Here is a 20,466-nt window from a genome sequence, read left to right on the forward strand (position 1 = left end):
AAACTTTTTCCATTGCCGTTCTATTTACCTGTTACCATTCTTTACATAATCTAAAAAATTCGATAAAATTAGACAATATTCGATATTAACACCATGTCAATAAAACATATTAATTATTAACACACTTTATCATAACAATAAATAAAATAAATGCATAAAAATGTTTGACATCCGAAAAATGAATGACATATATTCTGAAACTCGTATTATGGTTATTTATAGGCATGGCCTTTTATGGAAAGTTTTTTCTTACTTCGGACACAATATGGAAACCTATAAAGAAAAGAGGTGCTTAACGCTGTGCAAAGAAAGATTGAAGTCCTACTGCTTTCTTTCATGCTTTACTTTATACGTTATACACGTTATAATACTGCAAATTGCGTTAATTATCAAAATGCCTGATCACACAAAATATACAATTACTTCAACCTTAGTGGTCTCTATAACATATATGTTATGGTTTACTATGCGAAAAAGGGTGAATAAAATTAAAGCCATTTTGTATATCATGTACATTCGGTACGGATTAAATAAACCTAGAAAATTAAAAAGATGTTGCAGTGTTAATGTCAAGCTGCTTCTTCTTGGCATTTCAAGTTTTTGTACTATAATAGGAATTCTAATATTTAGCTACTTTGAAAGAAGCAGAGCTTTTGTAGTAAATTTCGTAATTTCATTAACCTCCAAGAAGGAATATCAGATTTTAATTCATTTTGGAATAGGTTTCTTACACATTTATGTAGAGTTTCTATCTGTACTGGGATATCCATGTATAGTTAGAATAGTTTTGTGTGAACTATATAAAGATTGCAGCGAAATGCTTAAAGAATATCGAAGTCAATTACGTAATACCGAACACAATAATCCAAGTATTAAATTTTTAAATATATTTTTCTCTATGTTAAAGATTTTAAACGATGTGAATGAGGTACTATCAGTGCCATCTCTTATAATTAGTACCATATTTTTCACTAATATTTGTAATCGTTTGGCTTTAGTATTACTGCTTTCCAAAACTGCTGGGCCTACATTTATACTTCATAGTGTGTTCCATATATCAGTTTCAGTTTTTTCTCTTATTTTCTTATTTTTAAGTGCATCAGAAATTCAGTTTAAAATGCAAGAACTGCAAGGTGACTTTGAAACAATTTATGAAAGTTTCATGCAAGAGAGAAATGTAAACAATAGTTACTTAAGATGCTTAAACAGAGCAATGAAGAAAAAATGTCCCCACATGACAGCAGGAAATATTTTCTATTTTAAAAGGGGACAATTATTAACCATGTTTGCGGGATTTTCGACTTACAGCTTGTTTCTTCTAAATTTTTAAATACTAGAGACTAAAAATTAGGAAAGAAAATATTCAAAAATTAAGTTTCAGTTTTCGATATACATTTAGTGGTTTATTCTAAAAGCTGCTATTACTGGTGCAATTACCTGGTACAGTGCGTCAAAAAAAAGAACCTCCTTGAATAACTTTCCATCTAATGACTGGATCTTCACGTTCTAGGATTCAATCTTAATGGCTTGAGGGTGTGACCTCAAATTTGTTAACTAATAAGTGCAAATGATGTTTGAATCATTTTAATCATTCAATTCATTGAAGTCAGAGACAAAAACATACTTTCTCTGAATAAACATACCTTTTTTCCGACTTATTCGGTTTTCAGACTCGCGAAATATAGGGGGTAGCCGCAATCTGGGAAATATAGTCCCAATAGTTTGGTCAGAAGTCAGAACATCGATGCAAAGTCTAGACCCCTTAGTGTTAATTTTACTTTTTGAGTATTCGCTATTTTCCACACAATTATAAAATCACGCATTTTGCTATGTAAAATTACATTTTTTAATTGTAAGTCGGTAGGACAAATACCAGTATTGCTAAAACTTACCTTTTTCTATGTACCTTTTTCACTGAAAATATAATATACATGTTTACACTGTGATAACTGTGAATACATAGCTTTGGTATAAATTTTTGAAGAAAAAAAAAACTATGAGCTGAGAACTTTCAATTTTTTTCATCAAATCTTTCCTAGTTCAAAAAGTATTCCTGTTAACACAAAAACATTATCACAGCATACAACTGATATAATCTCAAATGCTATAAGCTGGAATCTGTATCATTTTATTTTAAAAAGCAAACGATAATAAATCTAAATAAAATTGCTATGTTCTATTATCTAAATAAAATATGTTCTCACTTCTATTTTACGTTTAATTTTTTCTTGAAAATATGTCTATCAATATTTTGAATCAAGAATTAAAAGATCATTTAATTAATAGCGATATTTCTCGAGAAGACGCTGTTTTATTTTTAGGTAAGCAAATATACTTGATTGTTCTTATTTTCAAAACACTATTGTTTAGAATACACTTTCCAGTTAAATTAGATATTTTTTAGCGTTTTTAAATAAAATGCTAATCATTTAAATTATTTTTCAAGAGAAATTTAGTAAAATTGAACGTATATAAAGTGGATGATAAAGGAATATTAAAAAAATCTGATTCCCTGCTAGAATCTTTGTCAAAGTATGTGGTAATATATTAAACTAAACTAAACTCAGCAGCGCGACAGCCCAAGAGGGCCAAGGCCTACTGTGCCCATCTCAGTTTTCATGACCTTGGGCTCTGGGGTGCAGGAGCAGATGTTCCGGTCAGGTGGTCAGCCGAACGCGGAACCCCCAGTGTTTAGTTCCCAAGCATGCTTGGTGCTTGGTAATATATTAGATCTGTAAAATTTTTAGAATTTTTTTAGACCTCATACTAAAATTTCAACTTTTTATTTTAATATAATGGATTTATATCTATGTTTCAGTTTTCTTGGTTGTATTAATGTATTTTGGTACAAGAGTTTTTTGGATTATTAATTTCATATCATTCTATACTTTTTTCATGAAAGCTATTTTAGAAATAATCTATAGTTCATATAATCTATACTTGCTGTTTTTTATATTACTTTCCATTAATAAAGTTGACTATCTTTAATTTATGAAAGTTTACATTTGAAAGATTCATCCATTCAAATCTGTATTTTAAGATATTCTATTCTAAATATTTAAAAGCTAATTTTCTTATACCTCTTATCAGCATACAATGTGTTATATATCTGACCAGTTATTTTATTATTAATAATAGGTTCTTTGTACATATATGTGTATATCTGTGGTTTCTATTGAATATGTGGTCCCTGACAGTTCCTTCGAAATTCATCTATGGTCAAACTTGATCTAACATGTATTTCCATATGATAAAATTGATTATTGATCCACTTTAAAAGTGAAAAATGAAGTAACCGAAATACCTAAATGAATACAAAAATAAAGTTTTTCACAATTTCAAATTTTGTTTTATTGCATATTTTAAAATATTAGTTTCTTTATTGTTTAAAAATACTTTCTTTTTATTGAAATGGAACATTTATTGTCGTTTGTCGAAGTTAAAAATTGAAACGTAGCAGTTTAAAATTCATTTTAATTCGTTGAAGTTGACCGAGTGCAAATAAGAAATTTAATGTCATTAAGTAATTTAAAATTGATTGTCTATTTATCCTTTTGGGCGAATTTTTAATTACCAGCACTTTATAATGACTACGGATGTAAACTTCTAGTATGCAACCGGGAAAATAGCAGATCCAATTTTTTATTAATTGTACTCAATTTCCTTTTATTTCATCTGGATCTTAAAACTTCTGGCAAGAAAATATTGGGTTGGCAACTAAGTATTGTCTTTTTTATTTTATTTTAACATTCCGCATGTCATTAAATGTTTTGATGCTTTTTGCGCAATGTTATGGATTTTCATTTTATTTTATAACCGGCGTTGAAACAGTCGATCCAATTTCCGAACAAATTTCGAGTTCTAAGTTCAGGACTAGCAATGCTTAACTCCGTAGCCTTGTGATTCTGAATCTAACCCAGGAGACAAGGGAACTCCTGGATAAAGTATTGGGAGAAACTTGTCTACGTGGAAGGCATTTTGATGGAACTAATCCCGCTTTTGCCTCACATGGAGTAAAAAACTATGAAAACCTCGAACTGTCAACCCGACGGCAAAAGGATTCTAACCTATGATCCGTCTACCACGGAGGGTATTTTATGTCAGCACTGTGGTCGATGCGAACCGGGAACAGAAGTCGTACCAAGCAGCCTCCGCTAATATTCGAACCTTGATCACTTCAGTGGAAGGATAAAGATCTATCCCCTGAGCCACCATGACTCAATGTTTCAGATTGCATTTTATAACCAGCGTTGAACATCTGGGCCGATTCGGAGTTTACGACTATCACTGTAGCGTTGTAATTTTAAAGCCATGCCATCAGACAAGGAAGCTCCTGGATCAAGCATTGGGACAAACTAGCCTAAAATTACGAAAATATAAAAAGTACATTTGTTATGCTTATGATGAAGCCTTGTATATTTTCTTAGCTGATGCTGATCGCTTAAAAATTAAGCAAAGCGAACGATATAGTTCACTCTTTTTTACACTTTGTAAACAGTTAGGTGAAAGAGACGTTATACACCTACAAAGGCTCGCATAATGAGGAATATTTTTTATCTCTTTGTTATGGTGGGTAAAAAAGGTCTATTTTGGAAGCAAAGTCTTAATAATGATCATCTAAACAATGTCTAACGGCATAGCTTTTTGTTTCAATCATCTAAAGTATTTTTAAAGATATTCTAATATTTATTTTATTTTCTAAAATAATTAAAGAGAAAAAAAAATATATTGCTTGCATCAGTAATATTGTTGCAGTATTCAAAAAACGAAATTCACACTGAATTAAATAATTTTTAATGAATTATAAGTTAAATTTTTAGTAATTATGTTGACATTTTAAATAATAAAATAAACAGAGTCACAATGTGAGAAACAAATCTGTAAAATATAAATAAATAATTATAAATTATTTATTTATAAATAAATAAAAATAATTTGACTGTCTCGAAAAAAAAACTAAGAAAAATATATATGCCATATTAGTTTCCCAAAAGAGGCCCTTGAATAAAACATTTTTAATTTTCAAATGATTCTGAACACTCAAGTAAAGTAAGCCCAGGGATTGTTTCAGCTGCAATTCTCTGAATTACAATCCTTGTTTCTGTTCTGTACTGTTATCTACGAATGGAAAAAGAAAAATTCTGGATCTAAAATTTTAACTATAATAAAAAAAAGAAATCTGTATCATATTAGTGTCCCACGAAACAGGCTTTTAAATGAAACATTTTTAATTTTTAAATGGTTCTAAACGCTAAACTGAAACGAATATAACAAATAAGCTCTGAAATTATTGCTTCAGCTGCAATACTTTGAATTACATACCTTATATTTTGTGTTCTGTTCTTATCTACGAATGGATTAAAAAAAACTTGTATCTTAAGATAAAACTATAAAAAAAATCTGGTCCATATTAGATCCCCCAGAAAAGTTCTTAAAAAAAGAATTTTTAATTTCTAAAACTATTCTAAACACTAGAGAAGAATATCACAAGTAAACTTTGAGATCATTATTTCAGCTGCAACACTTTGAGTTATAAAAACTGTTTTTGATCTGTGTTCTTATCTACTAATGGATAGAAAAACTGGATCTAATAATAAAATTATTAAAAAAACCTGCATCCTTATTTTTCCCAGTAAGGCCCTTAAAATGATGATATATGAATTTTTGAAATAAATGAATTTTTTAATGAGTTTAAAAGCTAAATAAGAATATCTTCAATAAGCCCTGAGATTATTGTTTCAGCTACAATTCTCGCTTTTGCTCCTTGTTTTTACTTACGAATGGATAGGGAAAAAAACTTGGATTTAAACATAAAACTATAAAAAAATATGTTTGTATCAGATAAGTTCTATCAAAAAATTCCTTAAATAAAATATTTTTAACTTTTAAATGATTCTGCCTTGAAATGATTCACAAAGAAATTTTTACAGAAAATATATTTATTTAAAAAGAGTGAGAAAGTACAAAAAGATATGTTATAACAAGAGCCAATAGCACCATTAATGAAAAGTATATTAAGAAAAGATTAAAGCATATAAAAATTAATATCAGCAATAACAAAATTCAGCAACTTGATCCATTAACTCAATAGTCAATTCCAAGATTTAACGACCTTGACGCATTTTCATAACACGTTCTTTGCTGAATGCCCTTTTCAAAATGAAACTATAAAAAAAAGAATATTTTATTAATATAGTTTAATTTGCTATAATACATACATTTTATCATTTTGCAGTTATAGGCCTAATGAAGACTAGACTTAAGAAGATAATAAAAGACTAAAATTATAGGATTTTCCTTTTTTCTTGAAAAAGAAACATTTTCAAAATCTGTTTTCAAACATATTCATTTACAAAATGAATTAACCAGTTTTTTTTATGTAAATTGTGAATTTTCAACTTTAAACAGATGATTTCATACAAAGGTTATATTGAATTATACTTTGCAGTGACAAACTCTCGAACCAGGAAAATTATCTAAAATCAATAGTCTCAATATTACTTCATAAATGGAATATTATTGACTAATAACAGCCACGATGGCTCAGTGGTTAAGGCACTGCGAGATCATTGAAAAGAACTGGGATTTGATCCCAATCAATCAGAATTTTCAAGAAAAAAAATCAGAGAAGAATCTGCTTGGTGAAACAAAGCGAATTTAAGATAGAGGGTGCGTTTCTTGTTTTTAAGTGGCACTATTTATGGCAAGAATATATCTTCAGCCACTCACATGTCCCAGCCATTTTAAAGGATGGACCCATTTATTCCGCCATTCATTCATCCTTGGGTTGTAATTTTGAATGAACCCGGTAACAATCAATCTCCAATTCAGTGCCCCCAGAGGTATTGATTTGTTACAGAAACAAGGTAACTTTGTGACTTGACAGATTCAATGTGAATCAATCACCATTAACTACACGGGAGTCTTCGGTTGATGGGGATCAAACGCCCTACCAACCAGGCTATCCCGAACTTCAAGTTTTCTTCCTACATTTATTAAAAAACTTGCCAAATATGACTTAATGCATAATCACATAAATTACAAAAGAGTGCACAAATTTGAAGCAATAATTATTTTCACTCACAATAATTAAAAACTGAATAACTAAGTTCTTTTTTTAAATAAATATTATTTTATACTATATCTTCTGATATCAAAATAAATCATGATGAATTGAAATTTTCTTCTTAAGTTATTCATGCAATAACATCTGATAAGTTTGATTGTATACATCTCAGAAATCAAAATAATTTTTTACTGAAAAATATGCCAAAAAAATATCATGTGCTAAAAACATTTACAAGTAACATGACTTTCTTGAAATTTTCTTCTTAAGTTTTCATGCAATAACACCTGATAAATTTGATTGTATACATCTCAGAAATCAAAATAATTTTTTACTGAAAAATATGCCAAAAAAATATTATGTGCTAAAAACATTTACAAGTAACATGACTTTCTTTAAGTGTTATTATATAACAAAATTAGAAAAATAATTCTTACAAACTATGCATAAAGAGCAAAATTTTATGTGCAATTGATGAATATGTCAAAGCAATGTTTACTGAATTACAGGTCAGCCACCTACTTTCTATAAAAGGACGGAATGTATTGAGCCAAATAGAGCACTACTAACAGAGGTTGAAAAGTAATCCAACATTCATCTAATTTGTTTGCAATTGCTGTGACCATCAACTCACTACAACGTTCCGTTTTCATTTTCTTGTCAGAAGACTGTTGTACATGACCATATACCTAAAATGAGAATATAAATTAAATATTTATGACAAATTTTTTATAAACATTGAATTTAAATAATAAAAAATTGCTTAGTAAATTAAAGATCACCAACATAATAAATAAAATAAATACTGCTTCATAAAAAATAATTAAATAATCATTAGTTTAATAAATCAATTATGCCTCATTGAATAGCATGAGTATTATAGAATAATAAAAAACTTATCCATGTTGTTTATTCTCAAAAATTTAAAATAGAGAATAATTTACATGGTAAATGAATAAATCTTTTAAAATAAATTAAGATAATAAAATATAAAATAAAATAAATAATAAAAATATAAAATAAAATAATTATGGAATAATGACTATTTTATAATATTTTAAAAATTACTTACTAACTAGTTACACTTAGTAAATAATTATAACTTTAGCAATTAAAAACTATTCAATAATTAAAATATTAATTCAGTATTCAATATATAAATTCAGGGCATATTATTCTCCACAGATTAACATGGAAGTAAAGTCAGTTTTTTCTCTTTCATAAACATATTACTTCTATAACATTTTTTGTATAGTTTCATTAATTATATTTTCGTATTAATTAATTAAAGATTGTTAATGAACCAATTTAGAAAAAAGACTTTGCAAGTTCTAAGTTGTTCATCTCTGCTATAAGGATTCTATCTACGCCAAGGCAAAATAAATTGATTTAGCTCATTATAACTTCTAACACAAATAACTAATATCATCTAACTAAAATCATTACACTTTTACAAAAAACTTAAAGAAAATTTATGACATCATAATTAACCTGGGAGTAGATTTTACAGAGTGAATCTGCAGCATTATCTTCACAAATCCAAATTTACATGTGACCTCAATGCAATCAGACAGAAATAATCACTGTAAAAATTTAGCTAAATCTAACAAACATGCAACAAAATTATGCAAATATAAGGTCTTTATAAATTATACAAAAAATAAGGAGTAAAGCCCCCTGCTTGCAGCAGCCCACCAACCCCCCATGATTGCTTTGCAATAATTGTTTTGTTTAGCATAAAACTGTTTTTTCAATGAAAGTTCAAATATTTCGTTTGCAATATATGTAATATCAAGAATTCTGTTTGCTTGTAAACCACTTTCCTCATCCAACATTCATTTCTTTAAATTAAATGTTCATTTTTAGTTAAATTTGACATATAAATAGTATAAAAGATCTTGTATGATTCCCTAACGATCCTATTACAACCTATTAGTGGACATAAATAATTTGGCTTAATAAGCGTTTTTCTTATAAATAACATTCAAAATTAAAGATATATTATTATAACAAATTTGGTGAGTTTCTAAAGGTAATTTAATACTTTCGTTTATCAAACAGGCAGATATATTATATGTTATTTGTGCATATAATACATTGAGCATGAAGCTGATCATTAAGTTCTAAATCATTTAACAAATCTCTTTAACGGTAATTTATAATAGCATATTAATGTAATTTACACCAAAATATAGTAATTATAAAGCGGTTCACAAGTTTAGACATTGATTCAAATAAGTTTGTAGCATAATAAGTTAATATTATAGAAATAGGTTATAATAATAAAGAAGCAACTCTTTTAGTTTTATACTCTAAATTTAGAAATCAATCAAAATCAAAGCACAGTAACAGCAGAGTAAAATAATAAAAAAAATATTACAGGAAAGTATCTTTAAATTTAGGATATAAAAATATTTCACAGAAAAACAATACCTTTATGATTTTAATTAATTTAACGCTGATGACCACCAAAAAAATATGGAACTTAATATGGGAAAAACTGGAATCCACCTATGGGTATAGTGGATGTTGTATGCAGCAATGGCTTTGATTATCGAAGGTATGGTATCATTAACTATTTCTAGATGAATGCTGTGATGTACTTTCTTTTCCAATTTTTCTGGATGACAAATAACTCTGATTTCTAACCATTTACATAGAATTTCCATTTTAAACACCAGTTTTCATTGCTGTATATTTTTTCGCAAAGTTTGGATCCATATTCTCAATTACCCTTTTTAAATTAAATGGAAAAAAAACTTACATTTAAAATGGTTAAATAAGTTAAGCAAGTTCCCTAAATTTTTCATTTAAAATTTAGAAGATTTTAAATCTATTACAGTTTGAGACAAAAAAATTCTGTAACATTTCTACTTGTTATTTCTTTTTTAAATGTAGATAAAATATTGGGATTTTTAGAACTCTGATCCTACCATGTGATGTTTTGACCAATAAAAATTTACCGACAACAGTGGAAAATTCTGATATAATCATTAGATAATTCTATGTAGTTAGAAATTATATGTTGTTTAAATTAATGTTGAATTTCATACAAAAATACTAAAAAATAGAATAAATTCCTATACATTGAAACCTGTAAATGAGAAATAGAAAACATTCATTACGTTTTATTCTTTCGAACCAGATTTTTAATTTTTATTAAAAACAGTTAAGAGATGTTTTAAAAAAGCAGTCTTAGAAATTTTCAATAATTTTTTGCTGTTTTTTTAAAAATAAAAACAAAAACTAAAATGAATAATAATCTGCAGATGCTGTAACAATCTGCATAGCTGCAGTAATATGCACAGCTGCAATAATCTGCACATCAATAATAATCACCATACTCAAAAATATTAGCAAGCTGTTAAAAAAAATCAAAATCTTTAAGTGCATAACATGAAACATACAAATATTAATTTTAAAAATTTATTTATAAAAATTTGAATAAACCTAACATTTAAAACATGGTATATTATTTTTTTAAAAAAAGTGTTTTTCATAGTTATTTGTTTTAATGAAATATGCTTACTGAAACATTAAATGATTAAGCTTGATATTTTTTGAGTATAGCACAATCAAACATATTCCTGTAGAGAAAAACTCAGTAAACATTTATAAAAGAATGTTTTAATCTGCTTTAAAAATTGGTAACATCAACTCTAAAAAAAAAAGTTATACATGTTTCACAAAAAAATGTCATATCCAAAAATATAAATAACCAATGAAAATAAAGTAATAACCATAATTGCTAATTGTATATAATGCAGTTTAATGAATTTTTTTTAAAAAAAAAGCATCTTTAGTTTAATTAAAATAGCTTTTCCCTATTTTAATTATAAATAATAATAAATTTCAAAATTTTGGAACATGTTTCAGCATTGGCGTTTAAATTGCAGATTATCTAGATAAAAAAAAATCTAATCAAAGTCTGTAAAACTAATACAAATTTTATTTATGCATTGTTTATATGTTCCTCAAGAAACATTGCTAAGAACGGAGCAAAAAAGTTTTTTCAAAAGAATCTATTCCTACTTCTCCTACTTTCCCGGTAACACATCTGTCAGTTATACGTGAAAATACAGGCCCAGGACAAGCTATAGTAACCTGTATATTTTCATGAATCAGTTCAGTCCTCAAACATTCAAAATAGCCCTGAAATTATTGAAAAAGAATTTATCAGACATTATAATATATATATAGTTAACATAAATTTAACTTTTCATAATTAAATTTCATATTTCATACTCAGTTTCATTACAATGAAGGAAAACAGAATTAAGATTCAATTTCACTAATTTTCAAACATAATCATTTAACTACAGTAGAACTAAATTATCCAATACCTTCAAGACCCTAGTATGTCACAGAAAATTGAAATAATTGGAGGACCTTTCAATTCAAAATTTAAGTTTATAAGCATTAAATGTGAATGAAGTTACTTGAAATAAGTAGTAGCTGTAATAAAGTTTAAAAAGAAACAACTGAGTTTTATTTTTCTATCATTAAACAAATTAACATAGATATATCCATAAATAAATTGTTAACTGTCATTCATGTAGAAATAAAAATCATTGATACATTTTTGTTTTTCTGAAGCCAATTCCCCAATTCGCCGTTACAAAAGTAAATGGTTAACAACATCTGTAATATCGATGAAACATAGGTCAGAACCCTTTTAATGCAATTCTGAAGGGATATCAGATAACCAGGTGTAGGATGATCAGATTTCAATGGTACTTCATACATTTTACAGGTTTAAAATTTAGAATAAAATACAATACAGTTGAATATCATACTTTTAAAACACTCTGTAAGCATGAATAAATATATTCAGTTTTATGAAAAGATATGTTAAAATCAGGTTCAAATTGAAGCAATAAAATGATTTCATTTTTCCATTAAGTGTATTGATTAAAGATGTACCTCATTTCATTTTAGAAAGGATTTTGAAATGCACATTCATTGCTAAAATATAGTTTTTAAGTTATTCTATAATGTGGAAAAGTTTAAAAAAAAGCTAATATGCATTAAGAAAAGAAACAGAATTTTTTAATACTTTAGCACTAAGGAACAATAGCTTTAAATTTGAAACAAGAATTATATTTACAAAGAAAACTTCTTCAATTAGTTAATAAAATTATTAGTAAACTATAAAGTGTCATTTATAGGCAAAGAAACATAACATGTTCTGATGAATAAATAACACAATTCAAAAACTAAAGTAGAACAATACTTACATGCATTGCATGTTTTGACCCAGTATAAGCAGAAGAATATGGTGCTCCTAAAAAATAAAATTTGTATTTTAATGAAATGGCTTTACACTTTTCAAGATAGACAAAAAAATTTATTATGTAAAGTTACTGTTTTCTAATAAAAACTTTAAATAACATGTATGTTACTTATAAGCTACTGTTGTAAGTCACAGTATATTATTATGAAATATAATACTGAAAACAATTTAAATACATAATATTTCATTCAAAGACCTATAATTAATAATGAGAAAAGAAATGTGAGAACATAAAAAGCTTTATAGAATTTTTTTCTGTAAAAAATCATTTTGTTTGAAAATAAAAATCTCATCTTCACTTTTAAATACTGGTATGTGTAAAACATATTGAAAATTTTTCCTGAATATAAGTAATCTAAAAACAAGAATGTGAATCTCGTAAAAATTTGTTGTTGTTGCTAAACTCGGAATCGTCTAGCAGCACTAGATGACTCCCATGAATCCGAACACCTCCAAAAAGTCCATAAAAAGACTGGAGTCTCGCAGGACCTCATCTTTACCGAACCCCAAACAAGTCAGAATATGTAAAATTTAAAAAATCATTTTAACACATTCCTTAAAAAATATCTAAATGTATAATATTTAAATAAAACATTGCTTTGCAACACTCATCATGTAGCAATATATTTAGCTTCAAAATAATCTTTAAAGATATTTCCCACATTGGTATAGTCTATTTGCTATAACTTGAATTATAATTTACTTGAAGTTCAAGCTGCTTCCTCAGAATACTTTTAATGTTCATCCAGTATTCAATGTAGCAGTATTCAAATTCATCATCCTTCATTAATATTCAGAATAAAAGCAAAAATTGCATATAAAGAGCAAACATGCTAGTCATATGTTAGATTTGCGCTATTTCAGTAAAAAAAAAACTTACAATCATAAAATAGGGTTGGATAATTAAATTAAGTGTTTGATTTTATGATGCCTAACACTGACATAAACAACTTATAAAAAACACTGTCTTTTATTTAAAAGTCACAAATAGTCATGCAAAATGTACAGCTTTTATTTAAATTCGTTTCATAATAAATTAATGTATGGAAACAAAATAAAAAGAAAAATTATCCTACCAATTTTTCCAGCCATACTACTGGTAGCTACTATGTGACCTTTTTTCCGCTCTAAAAAGTGTTTCAGCACTTTTCTTGTGAGATTAACAGCTCCAAAAACATTAACATTGAACAAATTTATATCAACTTCAATGTCAGTAGTTCCAAAGTCTGCTCTTTGAGAAACCCCAGCATTATTAATTAAAATATCAATCTGTAATTAATAAGATTTTAATGTATATTAATAAGTTATTAAATTTGCTACAGAATATATTGAAATTCAACAATTGAACTCTAATGACTTTTAAATAGTCTAATATTTTGAAGTAATTTTTATGAACAACTAGTTCTATATTCTCTTTCAAAACTTATTACACAAATAAAAACAATTGATATTTAATAGATATATATCACAAACAAGGCTATAAAATGGAGAGAATAGTTTATTATTGTCTAAAATTGGGAAAGGACACATAAAAATTGACATAGATGCAGTTTAAAAATCCTAATTAATGTAAGATATTTGCACATATTTATGTCTCATTTAATTTCTATGTTTTCCTAATATTTTCAAATAAGACATGAAATTAGGCATACGATTCCAAGGTTTATGCCACATGCAGCTCAAAAAAGTATATGGATCATTACATAATATTTAACTAGTTATTTCTTGAACATAACTAAACTCTAATAATATTTTTTTTTAAAAAATGCTAGTTTAATTTCAGAATGTAGAGTAGTAAGAATGGAGAATGATAGCTGAGGGAATACATAATGCAATACAAGCGAATTTTTTTTTTTTTTTCCTTGAAAATACAAAATAAAAGGTATAATAGACTGAAAAAAGTACAAACATGTAAAAATTTAACTGCGAAATAATGAGAAATGAGTACTGTGAAATGGCACAGAGCTGAAATATATAGCAAAACAATAATTTCATTATTAACGACCAACTTAAACAACAGGCATTTTCTTATAACATACAAAGCCGGTTTGCCATACTTTAAAAAGATTATAAGTAAAGAATTTTTTTATGAAATCTGGTGCATAATTAATATTTTGGAAAATAAAAATGGAAAGAATATTTTTTCTTGGTCAATAAATCTTTATGTATTTAATATACTTTATATACTTAATAAAACTGAAATTAACTAAATATTATTAAAAAATTATATAATTTGGTAAATTATAAAGAGAAACAAATATATTAAAATTTATTTTGATTAACAAATGAAAGAAATGCTAATATTGTTTACACAAAAAGAATTTTTTTAAAAATGAAATGGTAATTTGCTTTGTACAGATCCTTCAAATAAACAGATACAAGCATAATAGAATAATTAGTACATACAGTTTTAATGGACAAGAATGACATGAAAACTGTATATTTGAAGCTTTAAATAGTAGTAGATTTAAATTATTTGTACATAAAATTATACTAAGATAAGCAAATAGCTATTCATATCAGCATGCTTATTGGATTAACTGTAAAATGATTGAATTTCAGAAAATATGTTACATACAGTGTAACATTTTTTATTACATTAATACATAATAATACAAAGGTCCTTTTTTTTATAATAAATTTGCCTTTGAAAACAGCAAGTACAAATTGGTACGGAAATTAAACAAATTAAAATTGCGTTTTTAAATGATAAAGTAAACTGTTTTAGTGCATGAATTTAACGTGAACATGAATTTAGATTAGATTTCTATAAATTAAATGACACTGATATAAATTAAAAGCATATTTGATATAAATTTTAAAAAAAATTTTAAAAGATCTATTAAAAAAAGGCATACATTTTGCTTATAAAATGTCAACTCACACTAAAACGAGAAAAAAGCACATAAAAATAATCAAAAAAGTACCCTGCAACATTTAAAATTATTATTAATAACCAAATAACAAGTTTTATATGTTATATATTTCAATATCCATATTTATGGTATCCTATATGGTAACATTTCTGGTATTTATCTCATATATCATATACTAATAGTATTTACCACTATTGCCTCATAATTACCATGTGTCAACTTTAATTCCTATTTACATACAACATTCTGTTAAACCAATAAATTTCTCTAATTGATTTGACTTTCATAGGTGCATATTGTCAAAATTCAACAAGTCATAAAAATAAAAAAAATTTCATGCCAGTTACTACTCAATAATGCAAGTTTTAACAAATAGATTTAAACAACAAATACTCTTATGTTTAATCATCTGAGCACATCACCCAAGTTACAAGATTGGTTTTTTAAGAGGATTTCATTTCTGATAAGAAAGTCTGTATAGTATTAAAAAAAAGATATATCAGAATACAATTATAGCTCCAATAAAAATTGTCAAAAAATAAAAAAGAATTTAAACTTTTTAGGGTCTAAAATTTATACATCAATTACCTCCCATTTTCTACTGTGATACTTCTAAAAAATATTAAAAAATGAAATCTACAATAGATTTCCCAGAGAATTTCCAAACTTCCTAAAAATTTAAAGTTAAAATTTCAAATGGCAGAATTGCAAGCCAGTGAGAAATAAATATTGCTCCAAACTTTGAATAGTTTTAGCATTTAACTATAAAATAGTTGGTAAATTATAACTCACTTGACCAAAATGTTCTAGTACTTTTGAAACGCATTCTTCATGTTGTGCAAAATCTTGAATTGAAAATGGAACTAATAAAACATCATCTTCTGAACATTTGGAAAATTCTGAAATGTAACAAACATAAAGAACTGTAAAAAAAATATAAATATGTTGTTTATATATTTCCAATATACTATTTGCTTTATGGTATATAAAGTACTTCTTTACAGTTTGTAAAAAGGTGTTAGATTCCATTTTTTGTTGTATACAGTTTCAAAACAGTACATATAAATAAACATTCCCCAATGGTAGAAACTGTTTAAGATGAAAAATTTATTTAAATCTATTTATTAAATAAATATAATTCATATTATTCAAAACACAATGCATATATATAAATAAAAGTAAGCAATTTCTAATTGTAATATATTGCTTTCTAACAATCAGCAACCATTAATTAACATTCTGCTTCACAATAAACCTTTTGATTAATATGTTTCAGGTATATCCCTTGATTCATTAAAATTGTATCTAAATTCAAGAATATCTAATTAAAGTCATTCAGCACATTTACTCATGACAAAAATAAGCTATTCAGCTCTGTTTTTGTTTGCCAACTGTAGAATATCATAGCATTCTACAGTTGGCAAACAAAAACAAAGCATATTTATTGAAATTTTTTTCTCACTCTAAGAAATTTCTTTTATTAATTTTGACTTCCTGTACAGTTTATAGAGAAGGCGCCTCGTTGTTTCATTTTAAAAAAACTCAGCGAAAAAAAAAGCTTGCATTGATATGGCGTAAGCGACATGTTAGGTTTACCACATTGCATTATCCAACCAAACACTTTCTACTTTTTCTTAAAAGACAGCTGGCAGAAAAGCTCCTCTTTTCCATAGATTGCAACGAGAACCGGGTTTGCATGAGAACTTACTTTTTTAAAAGTATTTTGTGAAACTACCGTTTTCCTAAAGTTGAATTTGTGAAGGTTAGCTGAATTTGTGAAACGGTAGTAAATTTACCCTGGATAGAACCCAGATAACCCACACAAAGATGATTGTGCCTAAATTTTAATTCTCTAATCTAGATCATTCTTTTAAATTTAAAGGACTGTTAGTTTCCAATAACACTGAAAACTATCATTACTATCTAGTAGAACAAGAAAAAAATATGTGTATTATTTGGTGCAAATTAGTCTGAGTACTACCTAAATGCTGAAAACTATAATTGTCAAACAAATTCAGTAGGGAGAAAATTAATGGTTGCAAAAAAAAGGTAATTGAAAAGATTACAATCAAGCTCCGGGGACATTTTAGAAAAAAATTGAGTCTGTTGACAAACTCTTCACGGAATTTATTATCATGAAAAAGAACTCTTCATGAAGTAATTTATCATTAAAACAAAAATTTTATAACAAAAACGGTTCCTTTTACTAAACGGTACTCTACTAATAACAGCTCTAACTCATATTTTTTAAACAAAAACTCTTTGAAAGACATACTTTTTTCCCCAAAACCAAAACCTTATTTTCACTTATTCGCAAAATTATGAATACATTTTTCACAATACGGACCTTTCACAAAATGTTTGAACCCATCACTTGCTTCTAAAATTTTTTTTAAAAATCTGGTTCATATTTTAACAAATTCACAAAAATCATGAGAAGATTTTTCCCAACTTCACGAAAATCGACCGTTCACAAAAGTCTGGAATAAACCCTTAAGTTATTAAGTTATAAAAACTTTTAAGTTTTAACTTTTATGGCAGTTTTAAACTTTTCCATCGTGTTTGATTTTGTCTGAAAGTACAGAAAACTAAAAGATATAACTGTCAATCAATTAATTATAGAAAAAACTATTAAATTATGATATTAACCAAGACAATGTTTTTTCACATTTTGCAGTCTTTCAACATTAACACCAGATAATGCAAGCCTAGCATTTCTCTTCACAAGGCTGTAAGCTAAATACTCCCCTATGCCACTTGAAGCTCCAGTTATCCAGACAACATCCTTCCCAAAATCTAAAAATGACAATTAAATCAAATTTTGTTATAAATTTAACAATTAAGAAAAAAGAAAAACATGATCATAACATAAAGAAACATAGCAACCAGAAACTGTGAATATAAAAGCTAATTTAGGAATAAGTTAGAAGTTACGAATCAGGCAATCAAATAAGATCTGTTGACATTCTAATTTTAAAAAATTTAATTTAAAACGATTCTATGACTATTATGTGATTCAGTACAACTGAATTTCAAAATATAAATGAAATTCTACGCACAAACAGAAAGCTAGTAAAATTATAGCAATTTTCATAAATTTTCAAATGTTAATGAATTACTGGATAGATTATTCCCATTCACTTTAGATAATTTAGGTCAGTAATAATTAATTCATTTTAATAAAACAATTTTATCCTACAGTGAGATTTAGGGGCAAATCATAAAAAATAAGAAGTCTGCAGCTTCTACATGTCTACATTCAGTAGTGTGAAAATTTTTGAACCAAACCTGTATATTAATTAATTTAACCTAAATTTTTAAAGAAAGAAAAAAGTAATTTTGTAATTAAACTTAATTGATACAAAAAAATATGTTAAATGTGTTTCAATGCATCAAAAATTTGGTAAAACATGAACATTTGAAGAAATATATTAAAACTGTGTATGAATAAAAATGTTCAAAAATTCAGTTTTCTATAATTTGATAGGTATGGACATCATAAAATTTAAGAAAAAAAATTCTAGTATGAACATCATAAGAATTTAATAAAGTATTTTTCGAATATTTTCAAAGAGTAACTGAAAAAATGGAATTTCAAAAACTCTTATTTTGCATCATAAAACAAGATGTGCTAAAACTTTTTATTCGATGCATTTAATTCATTAGCGCAATGGACTCTTTCTAATGATGATTACATTACTGTGGTACGTTAGTCAGCATTATTAATGCGTTATTTGTCACGTCTACAGCAAAAAATTATAACCGTACTTTAATAGTAAAATAGTAGCATACTTGTATCAAAAAGAAAACGATATCTTTACTATTAAATTTCTCGTATTAAGGTATAATTTAAAAATGAACAAACCTTTTGGCGAATAAAATGTATGGTAAAATAAAAGAGTTAAATCAGCATCGGCAAAAAGCATAAAAAATGCAAAAAGTAAAATAAATATACAAATTATAATTAATATGATATCCATTTGGCTAACGTTGGAAGTTTCCAAAACCGTTTAAAAAAAAACAGGGTAATTAAAAAAGCCAAGTAAACCTATCATGCTACTAATTAACTGACTGATAAAGTCTATTGTTTATTCACTTCCTGCTACAGGTTATCTTGACAAAATAAATGCTTCAGGCAGACCAAACAAGCAAAGAAAAAAATCATACAACAGCAATTTTATAAACCATTTTGTTGCGACAGGTTTCTAAAATACCACTTTTTTACGCTTAAACCTAAACAGTAAGGACTATTCTTACTGACAGCAATTTTTCACATGTGAAAATATCACATTTGATAATTGAACCAGATTGGTCGAAATTATTTACCCACGAAAAACTTGCCAATCACGTTTTTGTTCGCACGAAAAAAATTTTATTTTTATTTCTCTAATTAGTTTGGTTTTTGGTGAAGTCTCATTTTCTTCGTCAGTTTGTAAGAGCATTCTCAATGCTCATTACATTATTGAAGTGAATTATTTCTCGATATTTTTTACATTTAGGTTCACAATGCTTGAATACGCCCTCTAGCGGGAAAGATATTTTCAGGCTTCTATTTATTAAATTTTCATTTAGTTCTATCAGAATCATAGGTAGAGCAGGACGCTTTTTTTTCAGCAGCAAATAAGAAGCAAAATTTCAATAAGGAAAAGGCAGAAAAAATTTAAAAAAACGACCTTAAACTTTGGTAAATCATTTGAAAACAGAACGCGTATAACATTTGAAGAACAATTTCTCAATAATTTTCTCCTTCATTTTATCAACAAACTTGCAACCGATAACTTTCGATTTCATGAACGCATTTGTTACATATTGAAATTGATAGTGAGATCTTACAGTTACAAAATTTTTTATACTGCATTTCATCTTAAAGTAATGAAGGGATAATCTATGCACACATTATTTTAGAACCAAATTTTCAAACTAAGAACATTTTACTTTGGAATTCTCCCGATTAAACAGGTAAGTGTTAAGATTTTGATAGTAAAAAATTTACTTGTAAATAATTTTTTTTTAATTTGATGATAGTTCTCTACAGAATGATTTTCTACGTCTGATTAAGAACTTTAAGACCAAAAAAACTAGGAAAATTTTTTATTTCAAAATAAGTTATTTTAGGATAGTTTTTTTTTTGTAAGCATTCTTTATTTTACGTTTTTATTTTATAAATAATTATTTCGTATTGAAACTTTAAATTTTTCGAAAAAAAATTTTAATTTTTCGAATTTTTTTTT

At 26.7% G+C, this 20,466-nt stretch overlaps 1 protein-coding gene across 1 annotated transcript; it reads right to left on the reverse strand.

Moving 5' to 3' along the window:
* Nucleotides 1-5,921: 5,921 nt before the first annotated feature.
* LOC107436322 (dehydrogenase/reductase SDR family member 7) lies at nucleotides 5,922-19,441 on the reverse strand. Its single transcript, XM_016047984.5, has 8 exons — nucleotides 19,101-19,441; nucleotides 17,885-18,031; nucleotides 16,028-16,134; nucleotides 13,436-13,628; nucleotides 12,304-12,350; nucleotides 11,099-11,218; nucleotides 7,589-7,755; nucleotides 5,922-6,165 (listed from the first exon to the last, which is right to left on the reverse strand). The coding sequence occupies exons 1-8, from the start codon at nucleotides 19,213-19,215 to the stop codon at nucleotides 6,105-6,107; spliced, it is 957 nt and encodes a 318-aa protein (XP_015903470.1). The 5' UTR covers nucleotides 19,216-19,441; the 3' UTR covers nucleotides 5,922-6,104.
* Nucleotides 19,442-20,466: the final 1,025 nt, after the last annotated feature.

The sequence above is a fragment of the Parasteatoda tepidariorum genome, chromosome 10 (assembly GCF_982258835.1).
Source record: "Parasteatoda tepidariorum strain Cologne lab strain chromosome 10, Ptep-v5.0, whole genome shotgun sequence".
In the NCBI taxonomy this organism is placed as follows: domain Eukaryota; kingdom Metazoa; phylum Arthropoda; class Arachnida; order Araneae; family Theridiidae; genus Parasteatoda; species Parasteatoda tepidariorum.